General features: G+C 38.0%; 1 protein-coding gene across 2 annotated transcripts in view; it reads left to right on the top strand.

Moving 5' to 3' along the window:
• Nucleotides 1-14566, top strand: part of tsc22d1 (TSC22 domain family, member 1) — a 65682-nt gene that overhangs the window by 43215 nt on the left and 7901 nt on the right. The window contains exon 1 of one of the 2 annotated variants that reach the window (XM_073854957.1): nucleotides 12713-12994. The exons of the other annotated variant lie outside the window; for it this stretch is intronic. Coding sequence (XP_073711058.1) covers nucleotides 12834-12994 — 161 coding nt within the window. The 5' untranslated portion in view covers nucleotides 12713-12833. Of the gene's footprint in view, nucleotides 1-12712; nucleotides 12995-14566 lie in introns of those variants that run through there. 2 annotated transcript variants of the gene reach the window in all.

The following is a 14566-nucleotide window of genomic DNA, read 5'->3' as shown; positions in this document are numbered from 1 at the left end:
ATACTTAAACATGATAATAAACAATGCTTTGAAAGCATCATAACAGTTCTACTTTAGGGATCTTTTTTTGGATTTAGGAAATGTGCTTTTCCTAGATTAAGATTAGTTTATGCTAAAGACTTGCACGCCACCCAGCCAGCCAATCTGAGATTGAAGCCAGTGACAAACAACACAGATTAGATGTTGTTACAGCAAAGATTCGGACGTCACAGATTTACATCTGACGTAGACTTGTAGTAATCTGCAATATTGATTTCTGCCAGTAAACGTTTAACAAGATGAGGGTTAACCAGGGTGAGCGAGCAAATATTAACAGGGCTTGAGTCCTGAAGCAGCATCTTTAATGTTAAATATCAAGTTCAAGCAGTTCAAGTCTAAAACGGCTTTTGGTTCATTGCGTTCAGGTCAAAAGTCTCACACACTTAGCCTGTGATGTGAACTCAGTTCCTGGTAATAATGTTAAGCATTACCTGAATCGCTCGAAAGAACTTTGCTTTTGATTTATGTCTTTGTACATCATTTAATAGCACAAAATGATAAAACAGGCATCTTTCAAAGACAGACATGCTCTCCCCGTCGAAAATACCAGGAATTACAGCTGGTTCAACGAACCCTTAATGTGATTCTTGAAAAACATTCTTTAAGTGTTAGTCTGGCTCAAGGCCATGTGACTGAAATGCATCGTAAGGCTCAGTGTGCCTTTGTCAACTGTAGTACTGTGACCCTGATGACCTGATTACATTGTAGCACATTATTTGTGCCTGTGACAAATCGTAAGTCATTTTCAGGATGCTTGTATCTATTAAATAATTTTGGTCTCACAGTAGTTTTTTGGTGTGTTGATATATGTGACCCTGGCGCAGTCGTAATGGTAAATTTTTTGAAATTGAGAAGTTTTCCATTGATCTATGGTTTGTTAAGAGAGGATATTTGGTCAAGATACAACGATTTGAAAATCTGTAACTTGAGAGTGCAAAAAAATCTAAATATAGAGAAAATCGCATTTGAAGTCCAAATTAAGTCTTTACCCACACATATTACTAAAAGGTTTGGCTTACTGCTTTAATGTCGTTGTTTACTAAATGGGGGAAATTGTAAGCTTTTACATAAACCAAACTTGAATGGGAAATTCCCAAGAAAAGCGAAGTTTGTAGGGGAGTTTGAGCAAGCAACAATTTCTACCCAAAGCTGTAGTTCAGTGACATTCTGGGCATTTATTATTGCAGACATATCGCCTGCGATAATGAATACCAGTGTTTCCCATACATTGATTTACTCGTGGCGCACCGCCACGGAATCAACACTGGCCACCACAAATAGATTTTTCATGATCCCCATTTACATTTATATTTTACTGTTTAAAAACGTCTTAGTTCATTGTTGCAAGCACCCAGCACGCCCCCTTCCTTTCTCTAATGTTGCATGCAGCGCGCGCCTCTCTCACATAACAGTGAAAAGGTGGCAGTGTTTTCAATGTTCGTTCCTCCGTATACTTTCTTTTTCGCGTAAACCTCAACAGTCACAGATTTTACTGACAGAGAAGACAAAAGACTTGACGAAAGGTTAGCATTAGTGTTTCCCACACACACACACACTCTCCCCCTCTCTTTTTGTGAACTACGCCTTTGTGTAGTAAATGCCGCTCCATCTGAGAGCAGTTGATGGCGATTTACTACTAATCAAGGAACCGTCTTTACTGACTAGATGAGCCTGACAATTGCATGCGATTTACGTACTATATAACTAGCTCACTGATTCATCTTAATATTTGTACTCACTATATAACTTGCTCGCGGATTTGTTTTTACTTACTATATAACTCACTCACTGATTCATCTTAGTATTTGTACTCGCTATATAACTCACTTGTGGATTAGTTTTTACTTACCATGTAACTAACTCACTGATTCATCTTAGTATTTGTACTCACTAATTAATAGGGATGTGCATTTGTCATTTTTTTCATTTCGATTAATCCATAGGTCTGAAAAACGAGTACTTGATTAATTGGGGGCGGGGCAATCAAAGGGGCAGGGCATATACGTCATGGTGAAATGAAAATATTTTTATTAAAACACTCAAATAAAACTTAATTTTGAAGAAACTGTGACAGAAAAATTAACACATACTAGATTATTAATTAATTAAACGTTTTTAATAGAAATCTCTAACAGGAAAAGCTGCGTGATGAAGTGAAACTAAAGGGTTAATAAACACAAACCTAAGCGCTTTCTATATGACGCAGATGACTATAGAAATATTAAGCCTTATATAGAACAAATGTTTTATACAACCAACATGCATATATCTGCACAAAATGGAAGACTTAAACTAAGTTATGTACTGGAAAAAAGTTTAACTCTGTGGATGTGCACAATAACAGCGCGCTTTGAAACACATCCAGTCAAAGCACAAGCTTCATAACATAAAGCAGTTTTAAGTCTTTTGCGATTATTATTTTAGTGATTAGCTGTGTCGTGTTGTTCTCTCACCTGTTCTCAGTCAAGATGCAATGCTCGTATGACTCTCTGGTATCTCTTGACGTTTGATGTTTAAATATGAGATGATATGAGGGAACTTGTGACGGCGCCATACATTTTGCATCTGACTGACTGTATTTTCGTCCTACCGAAGTGAATCCCAAAATCATGACATGCTTTTAAACCATAGTGCCTCGCCTCGTGATGTGAGGTGTGTTCAGCTTCACAGCATTGCGCGAATCCGCGGGTTGCTGCGACGCGTGTGCGCGGACTTTATCTGTTTGTTTTTGAATCATGCATGGTAACGTTTATGATGTCATACGCCGGTCCGTGTAGCTCAACACAACATCAAACACGCACCCAGTCTTTACCACAGGCGCTTGTAATGCTAACCAGACATCCAAATGCTACCACAAAAAATAAATGAATAAACCCACATGATCATCGTTTTCGTGATCGATCATCGATGCCACGCTCGAGTACTCGCGCAATCGAGTACTCGTGCCCATCCCTACTAATTAACTCGCTCTTGGATTAATTTTTACTTGCAATATAACTCACTCACTAATTCGTCTTAGTATTTGTACTCACTATATAACTTGCTCGCGGATTTGTTTTTACTTACTATATAACTCACTCACTGAGTCATCTTAGTATTTGTACTCACTATATAACACGCTGGTGGATTCGTTTTTACTTACTATATAACTCACTTACTGATTTGTCTTAATTTTTTTACTCAACTATAACTTGCTCGCTGATTCGTTTTTTCTCACTATATAACTTGCTTGCTGATTCATTTTTGCTCACTATATAACTCGCTCACTAATTCGTCTTAGTATTTTTACTCATAATATCTTGCTTACATTATAACTCCGTGATTATTAGTGTAAAATTATAGTTAGATTTTTAAGTAATCTTCTATTTTGTTGATGTCTGTTGATGGCTGTGATTTCAGTCAATCTCCAATGGTGTTTTGGTTAAAATTAATAGTGCTGCCTCACGATTAGTCACGACTAATCGTTTGCAGAATAAAAGTTTTTGTTTACATAATATATGTGGGTGTATTGTGTATAATAATTATGTATAAATACACACACACACACATGCATGTATATAATTAAGAAACATTTGCATGTGTATATACATGTTTATATTTATATATAATCTATATTATATATAAATATAAATATTTATTATATTAATATATATTTTTCTTAAAATTATACATTTATGTGTTTGTATTTATATAAACATAATTATTATACACAGTACACACACATTTATTATGTAAACAAAAACTTTTATTCTGCAAACGATTAGTCGTGACTAATCGTGAGGCAGCTAAAAATTAAAGTGTCGCTTGGCAGGTGCCAATACGAACAAGTTTTGTAGAGCTCCCTCATTGACACTTAATGTCTGATATTAAATGTCCTGAAAACCAGTTCAGAACGACGAATCTAGAACTCATTGTGTCACATTCTCAACCTCATTCACATACACCAGTGGGATACTTGACACAGATATTCATTTTAGAAGAATGTGTGATTTATTTGGATTAAGGTCATGAAAAGGATCATTTTGACTTTATGATGAATGACTATTTTATGACTTTCTTTGAAGCCATAAACGGAACATCTGGATGTGGTTTTCCAATCTGCAAATTGACTAATAATTGCAGCTTTTTGCATCATAGTGTGCGCTGTACTTCATGGTATGAACTTGTATAATGTATGCTTTACTGGCATTTCAGTTCCTATTTCAACTAATTCAATTGTTAACGCATGGCGACTGTGTAAAATTTTGTTGCATTTTAACTGTGCAGTGTTCCTGTTGCTCAGTGGATGAGCAATGCATTAGAAGCCCAAAAGATTGTGGGTTCACACATGCTGGAAAATGTATACCTTGTAATGCACTGCAAGTCTCTTTGGATACAAGCGTCTACCAAATTAATAAAGCTGTGATTTCAGTTTCTGATCATGTATTTCCTCTACACTAAGAGAGCCCTTCATGGATACAGCCCATGTCTGTTGTGCTGCCAGTCATGCAGAGAGAGGTGGCGTGTCCATTTGGCCTGCGCCCGTGCCCCCATCCGCTTTAGACAAAAGGAGGACTGGCAGAGGGAACAGTGCCGTGTTCCTACACAGTGATTAGTCTGAATAGGGGGTCCCCTCACCGACTGAAACGGCGGTTATGTAACACAAAATGAGGACAGACTCGACTTTAAGCTCCCTCAGGTCCTCTTCTGGCTGAATAGATAAATGAGGTTACGGAAGATGGGTACGTGCTGTTAGATTGATGTGAGGAAGGGAGAGGTTCCTGTAGTTGCCAACGAGACGGCACTGAAACACATGGCCGCCTATTTTTCGCACATGGCTCATTCCAGTATTCACAGCATTCCGTTGCTTTCTTTTTATTTTGTATTCTGACATAAGTTAAGGGCTGAATATTTGTCACGTTTAGAGTATCATGTAGCTCATGATTGCATTGTGTTTATGGATTGGAAAAGCAAAGAGAGAGGACATGGCACGTGAATTCAATCCTAATTTTTTATAATTAAGTTACTTGTTATTAGTTCTGTTTTTAATTTGCTTATCAGATACAATTATGATGATTATAAATTACTCAAACTGTTGATATTGGCTTACTGCCCAGCATAAGCTGCCTGTCTTATGGCGCTTTGCCATTGCATACTAACCCCACGGCTTGGCTTGGGTCGGGTCAGCCCACTTTTGGGGGCTTTTCCACTGGGTGCAGTACGTGGTACCAGATACTTTTTTTTTAGTACCACCTCGGTTGGGGTTCCAAGCGACCCGAGCTGATACCAAAGCCTGACGTGAAAACACTGTAGAACAGTTTTTTTCCAGACTTGCAGTTTGTGGCGGCACATTCGCGACGTGCACTTCCGCATATATGCTTACTGCAACTTAAATGAGGCTCAGTGGAGCGCATCAACTGACGCCACAGGTGTTTGTACAGAAACTGTCATGAGACAGATGTAGTGATAAACGCGATGTGCAAACATCGATTTGCGGTGGTGAATTTTAATTTTAAGGCGGACTGAGAAATAAATGTATGTATGGGACTGTACAACAACGCTCTCACTTGTATGATGTCATAGCGGTAGGCAGCGCAAATATAATGACACGCCTATAATCCCTCCCACTCCGAAGTGTTCCTAAACTCGATGGAAAAGCTAAACAAGCCAAAGTGAGGTGAGCTGACCCGACTATGCAATGGAAAAGCGCCATTAATTTTAATGTGTCAGACCACAAGCTGGGAAGTCTTTTTTGCCTTTTTATTAATAGACACTATATATGGACAGGACAGAACAGTAAAGGTTGGAGAGAGGGGTACAGGATCGGCAAAGCACCTCAGACCAGGATTTGAACTTGGTTTGCCAAAAGTGCATCTGCACCATATGTCAGAGCACTGCCCACTACACCATCGGCTCCAACGGGATGCAATTAAACATATAAATTAGCCAAACATTTATGTATTATTTTGTTTGTAGCTGTGTCTAACATTTGGAGCCAGAGTTCTCATCACCAGAGTGAATTTACTGAGTGAAAACTGCTGTGTGTCATGGCTCAAAATATCTACGTGTCTCTCTGGAGCTCAGGCCATAGGCAGTATACTCGCTCACTCAGTCACTGCCAAGCGTGTAGAGCATCTACTGCGATGCTGCAGGTGTGATTGCTCACACAGGCCAGCACACGACTCCAGAGATGCTTCTGATTTTTTTTAGCAGTTTGGAATGCTTCCCACCTCATTGGCCCTGACGACTCGCTCCTTTCCATAGAGCAAACTGGATTCTGCCGGTTAGCGTTGAGCATATAGGTTCTCAGAATTAGGGCAAAACAGAAAGAGAAATGCTCATCACAGACTGACATGGCAGATGGAGAAGGGGAGCAGGCGGGGGAGTCAGCTCAGTAAATCTAGAAAAACAGGCAATGAAGTTTAGATTCGAAAGAGAAAACACAGAGGCGGTAGAGTATTAGGCTGTTGTGTGTAATTTACATAAGGTATGTCCTTAGATGCCAAACATGGAAATATTCGAAATTGATGGTCGACCAGTGTGGGATTTTATTATTGACTGATTCTGATTCCAATATCTGCAGAGCAAAGTGGTTGAGATTGTTAAAGCCTGAATAGGCGCCATGTAGATTTGGTTCAACCACTTGGTTTTTTCAGCATCTTCTGCATATTTGACCCTTTCCAACATGATGCTGAGATTCAGATTTTGGACACTGAGGACAATTGAGGAGATGTAAATGTAACTATCCTATGTCGTTTCTGTTGAGCATTACATAAACCCCATTCACACAAACACGTCCTGTAAATGTTCTGGGATTTTCCATTTATTTTCCATAATCTCTGTGGGAAAAGGGCTTTAATGAAAAGGTAACAACAAAATCACACAATTCATTATATAATCTTTAAACAACACAAAATTAGCCAGTTAATCACAGCCACCATTGCCTCAAATAGTGATACAATGTTATTAAGATGAAAATGCTATTAAAAATAAATTACTTGAGTTGAATGTGTTTGATCCTCAATTGCACATGATACTCCACTAGTATGATTGTAGTGTTACGTTATACATTTTAAGTTTGAAAGGCATATATGTTATCTCTTGTTACACCAGGGTAGTTGCTCAGTCTGTAAACTTGAACCTACTTCATTTGAGAACCGTGTGCTTTGGTGCCATGCTGTACACACACACACATACACATGTACACAGACATACATTATACATCCTATAAGGTTGCAATAGACACATTGTATTCCTAAGTGCAGTAAAAGAGATACCCCTTTTAACTTCTCCAACACGGTGGATACAAGATCATCAGTTGCCTCCTAATCCCAGTGCTTATTTTCAAGTTGAAACTGAATCATGCATCTGCCTCAAAGCATCAACAATCTCCTTATGCTAAAAGATGCCTGATTTTAAAAAGTGCTTCAGAGGAAAGAAAATGCATTGTTGCAAAAGCTAGAACTCCTCCATATCAACTTGGGGTGCTGGGCGCTTGTGGTCAGCTGTTTTTTTCCAAGATTATGTTTATGTAGGATTAAATATTTTATCTTGCCTTTTGCATCATTTTGGTGATCATATATTTTAACTTATGGTGAAAGAACTCATGTCTTGACTGTGTCTGCAAACGTACAGTAAGGTCCCAAAATCTCAGTAGGAACTCGCGTGGAAGTAATGTTTGTGCTTGACTGACCGCCTGTATCAAGAACATTTGTACACAATGTAAACAACCCCCTCTCATATCCCCCCTCAAACCGCCTACATCCCAGCTATTGTCTCAATCAGCCTCAATGAACTGTAGCTTAACCGCACAATCTCAATGGCTGTTTGTCTGCACTGTGAACTGCTTTTGAAGTGTTCTTCAAATGACTTTGGATTCATCAATGCTACAATATATTGCGTGCAAGGAGGCTATAAGTTTCACACAACACAGAATAAATTCCCAAGAGTCTGACGTTTTGACACTGCCTTGTCTGTCGCTTTATATAAAGACTACAGTGATTCCAGACAAAGGGAAAGGGCGGACCTGTACAGATTTGGTGCGTATAACGGCGGCAGGGCAAGAAGGCTTCTACTGTTCTAGCTGCAGGCCTTTATGCCTTCTGTAGTGGAAAATACATCTTTGAGTTCAGTTTTGCTTTTGGGCTAATTCTGTTAATTCCAGGTTTCGTACCACATTACTTGTACCTGTTTTATCAATGTTCATTACGAGCACAGTTACATAAATGCAAATGCGTTAGAAAGTCTGACCGTTTAGTTTACCTTACAAAAAATTACTGCCCAGCACACAACCCTGTGGTACTCCATACCAGATACAAAAAGCAGTTGTATCTATAGTTGTCCAACTACATATTTGTGTAGTAAATGCCACTCCATCTAAAAGTAGGCGATGGCGTTTTACTACTAATCACGGAACTGGCTTTACTGACGAGATTCGCATGACAATCACCGCATGCCATTTATCATGTAGAGCTACTAAAAATATACTTTGTTGAATCACATATCGTAAAATCATGTTTGTCAACTCTCTGGTATTGTTTTGTAGAAAAGCACTACCATCAAAATGCACACTGAGGTTATTCTCACATGCTTCTTTACTTGCTCATGGAGTGAAACTTGCTGAGGTTGTCCAGTCCATTCTGTGTGTGCTGTAATGTTGGAGAATACAGGATGGAGCTCTGTTGTGCAACCTGCTGGTGTCAGCCCAATTGGTGAAATGGCACTTTCTCTCACGCAGCGTGGCCCTTATTTGTCCATGTTAAAACACCACAATGCCATCCCGCTGATTTGCCCACTATACCTTGGCTTTATGGTGTGTTCTTCTCAAACCAGCCTCCCAGAGTTTCATTAAAGCATGTCTTAAGCATATTATTCAATCTCTGATGTTCTTACATAATGCATAATCTGTTTTTAATTAACATTTATAACAGACATTAATGTGAAATTAGTTTGCCATGTTGTGCCCCTGTTGTTACATTACTGTTTAAGCTACACCTGCTTCTAAGAGGGGCATTAATTGTGTAATGGACAAGTATTTTGGGTAAAACTGGATATGCCGTTCCATTCCATCATGACAGTGCTCCTGTGCACAGTGGACAATTAAACAAGACAGTTTTGTCTCACCGTAGTAAATCAGGCAAAATTACTACTAGGGTCAGGAAGAAGGCTATTCAGAGAATGGCATCTGCACTTGCAGATAGGTAACAGGCACTGAAGAATGATTGGTTACTGTTGCTGGGAGACCGTACTGCCTGACTAAGTACCCTATTTTAAACGTGACCATTCTATAAATTTTGTGGCGTTGAAGGCTCGTGAGTCTCAGAAAGGTGCTGACCGCAGGGCTTCTGTACGCAGCCTCCATCTCAAGCAGAAGCTTATACACAGCTGTCTAAACAGTCTCCATTTCAGCTGGTCTTTCTGTGGGAGTCTCCTAAGCTATTCAAATCACGTTAGCTTATTTTACATGTAAATATTGAGGATGCACAGATTTCAGACTAGGGCTGTCTAGATTATAAATGGTTGGTGGACGCTTGTCACAGAACTTTTTCACTTTTATGTTGGTTGTAGCATACACGTAATGCAACAAACATAGTTCAAGAAATGGCCATAATGTTTTCTAGTTATTTACTGGTAATGTCCAAAAATGTTTGGATTGTACAGTATAAAAACTGAACCCAAACTGCTTTGCATTCATAATGCACAATGATGCAGATGTTCAGTTTTTTTTACTATTTTCAAACTCTCAGTCCACATTATGATTATTTTTGTGTCCAGTTAGAATTTAATTAGACTCTTTACGGTCCAAAATATTTGTATCACAGCTGTTAGAGTCATGTGGCCCTCTTTTATTTTCTTGCTGCATTGGTTTCTGGAGCAATGATTCTGCGTTGGTTGTTCTTCACCAAAAACTGCAAAAAGGGTTTGTGTTTGACTTCCTGCTGCACAGACCGATTACGTTTTGACATCAAAGTACCACAAAAGCAATTTGAGGGCTAACTGCTCTGTATGACTTTAAATGGCTCTTGGTGTATTTTGATGACATGCGTCAAGCGAAAGTCGTCAAACACACCTAATGTCCGCCATTGCAAACAACAGCACCACAACTTTGGCAGTGACGTCTGACGTGTTTGCGTTTTACATGGTAAGAGAACTTGACATGCAAATATCGACACCAGGTCAGAGCAGTAGAGAGAAACAAAATTCCAGAAATGTGATTCAGATTAGAAAGGTGAGGATTTCAAACAACGGTAACACTTTACAATAAGGTTGTATTAGTAAACTTTAAACCACGGGGCTGTTGAATGCTTTATTCTGATTGGTTGAGAAATATTCCATGGGTGTTGATTAATTTTCTGTAAAACGCACACCTGACCTGTCAAATGTCTTAAAATAGCCATCAGAGTGCTAACTATGGTATAAGCAGAATAATATACTTCGGTCCTTTTGAATTATTTGAAGATAATGCTCCACATTACCACCTTGGGTGTGCATTATTTTCGAATAATTTAACGGCATGTCGTCAATTATTGCTTGCATAGTAAATGCTAGGGCTATCAAGCGATACATTTTTAAAAAATCTAATTAAATACATGATGTGCCAATTAATTAATCCAATTACTCACTTTAAATCGCACATAAATATTTGCATATAAATAGAGAAATTACCCACAAATTAAATAAAATAAATGTGTTTTTCAAGTTGGTCTGTGATTTAAAGTACAGAAGTTGAATTAAGTTTAAAGTTATATCAACATATTTTTATGTTATTTCAAAGACCCACACTTTTTAGGACCAATGACATTGGACCCAATTTAATTTTTCTCTAATTTAGTGCATATGTCCACATGTCAGAGCGCCATCAGTGAAATCTATTCCACTTGAGATATGCTCTAATAAATTAAACTCTGTTTTGCGTTTCAGCTGCAGCTTTGATTTCCACACTGCTGCTTCCTCAAATCCATTCTACTTGGCTCATTCTGAGTCCATATAATTTTATCTCCATTTCATATTTTTGTCACCACATTGTACTCCTGCGACACACCACGTAAACAAAATGTTTAGGCTATAAAATATTTTTTTTAATTAAAAGGCACCAGAATACAAGAAAATGGCATCTACTTTAGTAAATGTTTTTTTTTCTGGGGGACCCACCGACATTTTTGATGCCCATGCTCGGATACAGTAGCATTTGTGCTCTGTCTGAAGCCTTGATGCGTATTTCTTGGCATGGGCTTTAGATACGCGCAGTCGTGCACAAACACATAAACTTCTTAAACTGTGTGTAAACACGGCATTGAGATACATTTCGTGTCTTGTGCTTAAATATATAAATTGGCAAGGCTTGAAAGCATGTTAAATGATAAACTTTAGTCACAATCCATTTTTACCCATAACTAATGAATTTTATTAACGCGTTAAATTAACAGCCCTAGTTAATGCATAAACAAACAATATAGACAATATAGTTTTTCAGCATTTATTAATTCCTGTTAAGGTTAAAGTAACAATAAAATTGAAACTGAATAACTTGTTTAAAAAAGTATTTTTGGGATATTGCGTTTTTTTTTTTTACAAATTTCTTTTCTGTGAGCTTAATAATAATAATAATAATAATAATAATAATAATGTATAATATTATTACACTTCACGACGGGGAAAATAAGTCCATCACTACTTTTGTTTCATTGTGCCTTTAATGTCAATACAGTTATTCATGTTATGTCATGGTGCAGCGGATTAACTGATTGTTACTAAATACAAATTTATTGTAAAGTGTTACCCAAACAACACATGCATGCTAAAAATGTCATGTTTGTTTATTTTTGCTGTTTAAACTTGCTTAATACAAATAAACATATTCCAATGTAGAATTGAACGTAGTTTCAGACATTACCTTAGATGGTCAAATATATTTTTTATGCACCAGCAGGATAAACATTTGTCATATTTCTATATTTGCCTAAAATTTCTTATTTTGGATAATATATGATTGGAATTTAAAGTGTACAATCATCAGTTATCTTATTTACGATGAGGCGATTATGTAATGGCATAACTAGTCTACTTTCAGATGACGAATGATAAAACACTAGACCATAACATTTAAACTTAAAACATTCTGAAGTTTTTGCTTAGTCTCTAAGCTGTGAGAGTTCTGTTCGAAGGCTGCGTATTTAATGCCAATGAGCTGTTTGTAGTCAGAAAGACACGCAAGCACAGAAGCCTCTGTACAATTCAAAGCCATCAATGAGTTTTATTTGAACAGGTAAATCCCTCCCATTGTTGGGATCCATATTGTTTTTCACCACGAGCAGCCTAAGCCTGGAGAGACGTGTGTGCACGCTTCACTAGCTGCGGATGTAATAAGCATGAATCGGGCTGCAATACTGATGGGAAGTGACAGGATAAGTCCCGGCTCAAGTGCGGGGGCCCGTGTGCTTTCTCCAAAGAAAGAAATGCGCGCATGCCGCGAAAAGCAAAAAAACAACATTGGGATAGTTATGGTATCGCTTTTAAAAGGTTTGAGTGGACGCCGGCCTTGAGCACGGATGCGTGAGAGTAGGGATCACTGGGAATATTTTAATCTTCACTGCTGCCTGGTTTATGTAACAGTCACCTGACCTATTCAGTGACGTGACATCACAGCCTTACTCTTGTTTTCACCCAGTCATTTACAAATCTTCCCGTAAGATGCACAACAGCGGCAGAACTGTGGCGATAGGACTGCCAACCTCTCACCCAGCTTTTTGATGTTTTTGTCTTAATACTGCTGAAGAAGATAAAGGGGGAATTGGTGGCTATGCCTCTTTGTTCTCATGTACGTGTGTTTGAACCCAGAGGGGAATAGAGGAATAAGTTCTGTTTTGGGGGGACTGCTGATTGACACATCAATGAGAGAAACGGTCCTCCGGGTGCAAGGCCGAGACGAAATGGCCATGAAGCTTTTGTTCTGGGAGTTAGAACAACATTGGAAAAGGTAATGTGTGTTTTACAGCTGTGAAAGGAGTATGCTTTTGTTAGTCAGTGGTCTTATGATGTAGTATTTATGATTGGATGTTTTTGTTTTCATGGTTTGTGGATACTTCAAACTGTGAAAAGATAAAACATTTATACAGATATATCACATATTATGAATAAAATGGTATTGTTGGCTTGGCTCTATGTGTTAGAGAGTCTTTGTTTGTTATTTTTGAGCTTCATATTTGTGAGATTAATCTAGTAATTTAATGAAAATTTCCTTGTTTGGACACGTGTGGTACTTCAAATAGTGAATATCAATTTATTGCAGTTGCATGATCTTAGACTTAGATTTTTTTTTACATTCGTTTAACACCCATTCATTTGGTATTTATTGAAAAAACGAGGCCGTGTAAATGTTATATGAATTTTTTGTTGTGTAGACATGAACACTGGATGTATGGACACAACCTTCCCTATCATGCATGTTCTAAGATAATAAGAACTTGTTTTTCATGTTTATTATGCGAGTACATATTGTGCAAAGAATGTAATCCAGGTCAAAGCAGGTAATCATATTTTTAGGCAATATTTAAGCTTAAGGTTATTGGCCTGAGTTGTGCATCAGAAGGTTAATATGAAAGAAGTAGGTTACATTCAGATTCAGTTCTGAATGGTGGTAGTGTGAGGTCGGGTAACAAACAGCACAGGTATATTTGGACTCTTTAATTGCTTAAATCCACTTCCAGTCAGAGATCTTGGAACAGTGTTCTGAGCTGCTTACACTCTTATTTTAGCCTTCGTTGGGTGTGCTGCTAAACCTAATAAGTTTAAGTGATCTGTTTACTGGATACAAGTTAAAACTTGATTTGAAAATTTTTAGCCATCCTGAACTAAACCAACACTTCCATTCAAAAGTTTAGTGTCACCTGCTCATTACTTGTGCTCATTATAATGGTAAACTCATGAAAACTAGGTAACAAATGTAGCGATAGGAAATTAAATTGTAACCAAAAATAGAAAATGAATCAAAACTATTATATTTTAGCATCTTCAGTGTAGTCACTCTTTGCCTAGAATTTGCATAAATGTTCTCTTGCCATTTTATCAAGCAGCGTCTTTAGGGTTTACTCTCGATTAGTTTTTAAATAAGGGATAATGTACAGGTTGTAATTGCAGAAATAAGCCTAGACAGTGTAATTAGCGGAGGGTCTTGTATCACACTGAAGGGGCTTATTTCACGATATACCACGGTGCTATTGAATGCTTTATTCTGATTGGCTGAGAAATGTTCCATGGCTGTTGATTATTTTTCTGGAAACCGCACACCTAACTTGTCAGATGTCTTAAAAATAGACACCAGAGCAATGTTTTTGGTAACTGTGGTATATGCGGAATAATTGACAACGGTCCGTTGAATTATTCGAAAATAATGCACACCCGCGGTGTAACAGCACTCCGCTTCTCGCCGTACTGCATTACCACCTTGGGTGTGCATTATTTTCTTATAATTTAACGGCCCGTCGTCAATTATTCCTTACGTTACAACCTGCTGACTGTACATTATCCCGCTTATTACACGGCTATTTAC

Source organism: Misgurnus anguillicaudatus, chromosome 17 (genome assembly GCF_027580225.2).
Source record: "Misgurnus anguillicaudatus chromosome 17, ASM2758022v2, whole genome shotgun sequence".
Lineage (NCBI taxonomy): Eukaryota > Metazoa > Chordata > Actinopteri > Cypriniformes > Cobitidae > Misgurnus > Misgurnus anguillicaudatus.
This window is presented reverse-complemented; position numbering and strand designations above follow the sequence as displayed.